The sequence below is a fragment of the Trachymyrmex cornetzi genome, unplaced genomic scaffold, assembly GCF_001594075.2.
Source record: "Trachymyrmex cornetzi isolate Tcor2-1 unplaced genomic scaffold, Tcor1.1 scaffold129, whole genome shotgun sequence".
NCBI lineage: Eukaryota > Metazoa > Arthropoda > Insecta > Hymenoptera > Formicidae > Trachymyrmex > Trachymyrmex cornetzi.
The window spans coordinates 2,523,497-2,525,281 of record NW_017295861.1 but is presented as its reverse complement, the minus strand read 5'-3'; the positions used below and the strand labels follow the sequence as shown (position 1 = coordinate 2,525,281).

General features: G+C 41.4%; 1 protein-coding gene across 3 annotated transcripts in view; it reads right to left on the bottom strand.

The window, feature by feature from the left end:
• Positions 1-111: 111 nt before the first annotated feature.
• Zip48C (Zinc/iron regulated transporter-related protein 48C) overlaps positions 112-1,785 on the bottom strand; it is a 49,974-nt gene continuing 48,300 nt past the window's right edge. For all 3 annotated transcript variants that reach the window (XM_018522299.1, XM_018522300.1, XM_018522301.1), the window contains exon 6: positions 112-961. In XM_018522299.1, coding sequence (XP_018377801.1) covers positions 883-961 — 79 coding nt within the window. In that variant the 3' untranslated portion in view covers positions 112-882. The remainder of the gene's footprint in view (positions 962-1,785) is intronic.

Genomic DNA, 1,785 nt, shown 5'->3' with positions numbered 1-1,785 from the left:
TCTGTGTAAATTTAAAATCTTCATATGCATTTATATCGGAGCAATGTTAATTTAAAAAAAGCTATTCCATAATCCCTGCTTTTACCCTATATAATATATCATAACATCTATATAAATCTATCTACGTATTGGATACTTCTAATGAAAAAATTGCTTGAGACGTTGATTTTTTCTTGACAGTTCTCGACGCTGCACGTTATTTTATTTGTCTTACCTACCGACAGAATTTTCGCAATTGTATCTTGCGATTATCTCAGTGAATCCTGACAGACATCAATTTCGATGTTCGATTTTAAGTTCAATCAACCAGGCTATCATGTGTCTTCGATTTCTGGAATTGCATCGACGAGGACTAGATACGAGGAAGACATTTACGAAGTGAAATGCGTTCTAGAAAAATATCTACCGGTTTAGAAAATTGTTGAGCGATTACACAACTTAGCCTCCACTGTAGCGTCAATCGAACATCGATCAATACAGACGAGTCTTAAAACATATTATAGTTTCACATGATATGATTAATATTTTTTATACATATATATATAATTTTTTATACCTCTGTTTCGCTCGATGACTATCAGGAATCACGATAGCATATCTCGAACCTAATTGGAAACATTTCTTATTTCGCTACTCTTCGATTCTCCTGAGTCTTTAAGGATAAAAGTGTCGTACGCAACGGCGGACAAAAACACTGAAAAATATTCGCTAGCATCACTCAGTTTTTGACTTCTTTGCGAGAAAACGCATTACTGTTCGGTGAATGCTGCGAATTAAGGAGACGTCATTATAAACTGTGAACACTTGTTACCATTACCACATGATTTGAATGCACATTTACAAGAATGTGGACGTGCCGTGACTACTTTGGGGACGATGTCCTTAACCTAGGCCAACGTCTAAGGACATCATCACCAAGAAACCGACGATGGCGGCCCAGCTGGCGAGTTTGCCGTTTCCGCTGTAAACAGAAAGCGCGCGTGGCACACGCATTAAGATCCAGAAGAGATTCACATATAAAATCGCAAAAAAACTGTTCAAAATTTAAGATGCTCCATTTGATTTATAACAACTTTGTATATAATAACGTTGAATTTATCAGTTTGTCTTCATTATTCATTTCCACAATCTTATCTGCGTAGTTCTGCCTCCCAAAAAACTTCAACAAGGACAGGATGGTCGCACGTGTGTCAAATTCTTTCAAAATCTCTGCAATATCGCAATGTGGTGGCGGCGTGATGCATGAACGGCAAAGAAGTGGGAGGGAATTTTAATTAGTGCAACCGGTGGTGCATGGATCGAATGTAAAAATCAAAAGAGAGAGAGACAGAGAGAGAGAGAAAGACGTGGTGGACCAAGATGGAGGACGAGGGGTAACAGGGGTGCGGGGAATTAAAAAGGCGGCACTGGCGCCGTCGCCCACCGCTATCGTCATCGTCTTCTCTGCTCCTACGGCTCCGTGGCAACGACCTGGGAGAAAGAGAGCCCCAGGATGGCGAGAAATAAAAGGGTTTTCGCGGCAAGTAAGTAGGGATTAAGCACATACAAAGCACACACTCGCGCCACGCCGCGCCGCGCGTATATACCCCGGTATTGCACGTCACGGCTTGTTGATTTCGTAAATTATACACGGCCATCAATTTTAACGGCCGGCGAAACGCGCCGTTGTATTTCGGTGGGCGTTCTACCACATCAATCATATCCGCGCGGTAAATACCTCCTTTCGGTGTGCGTCAGAAAATTTGTATTTTTATTGGCCATTATCGTGTCTCATCGCAATGGTAG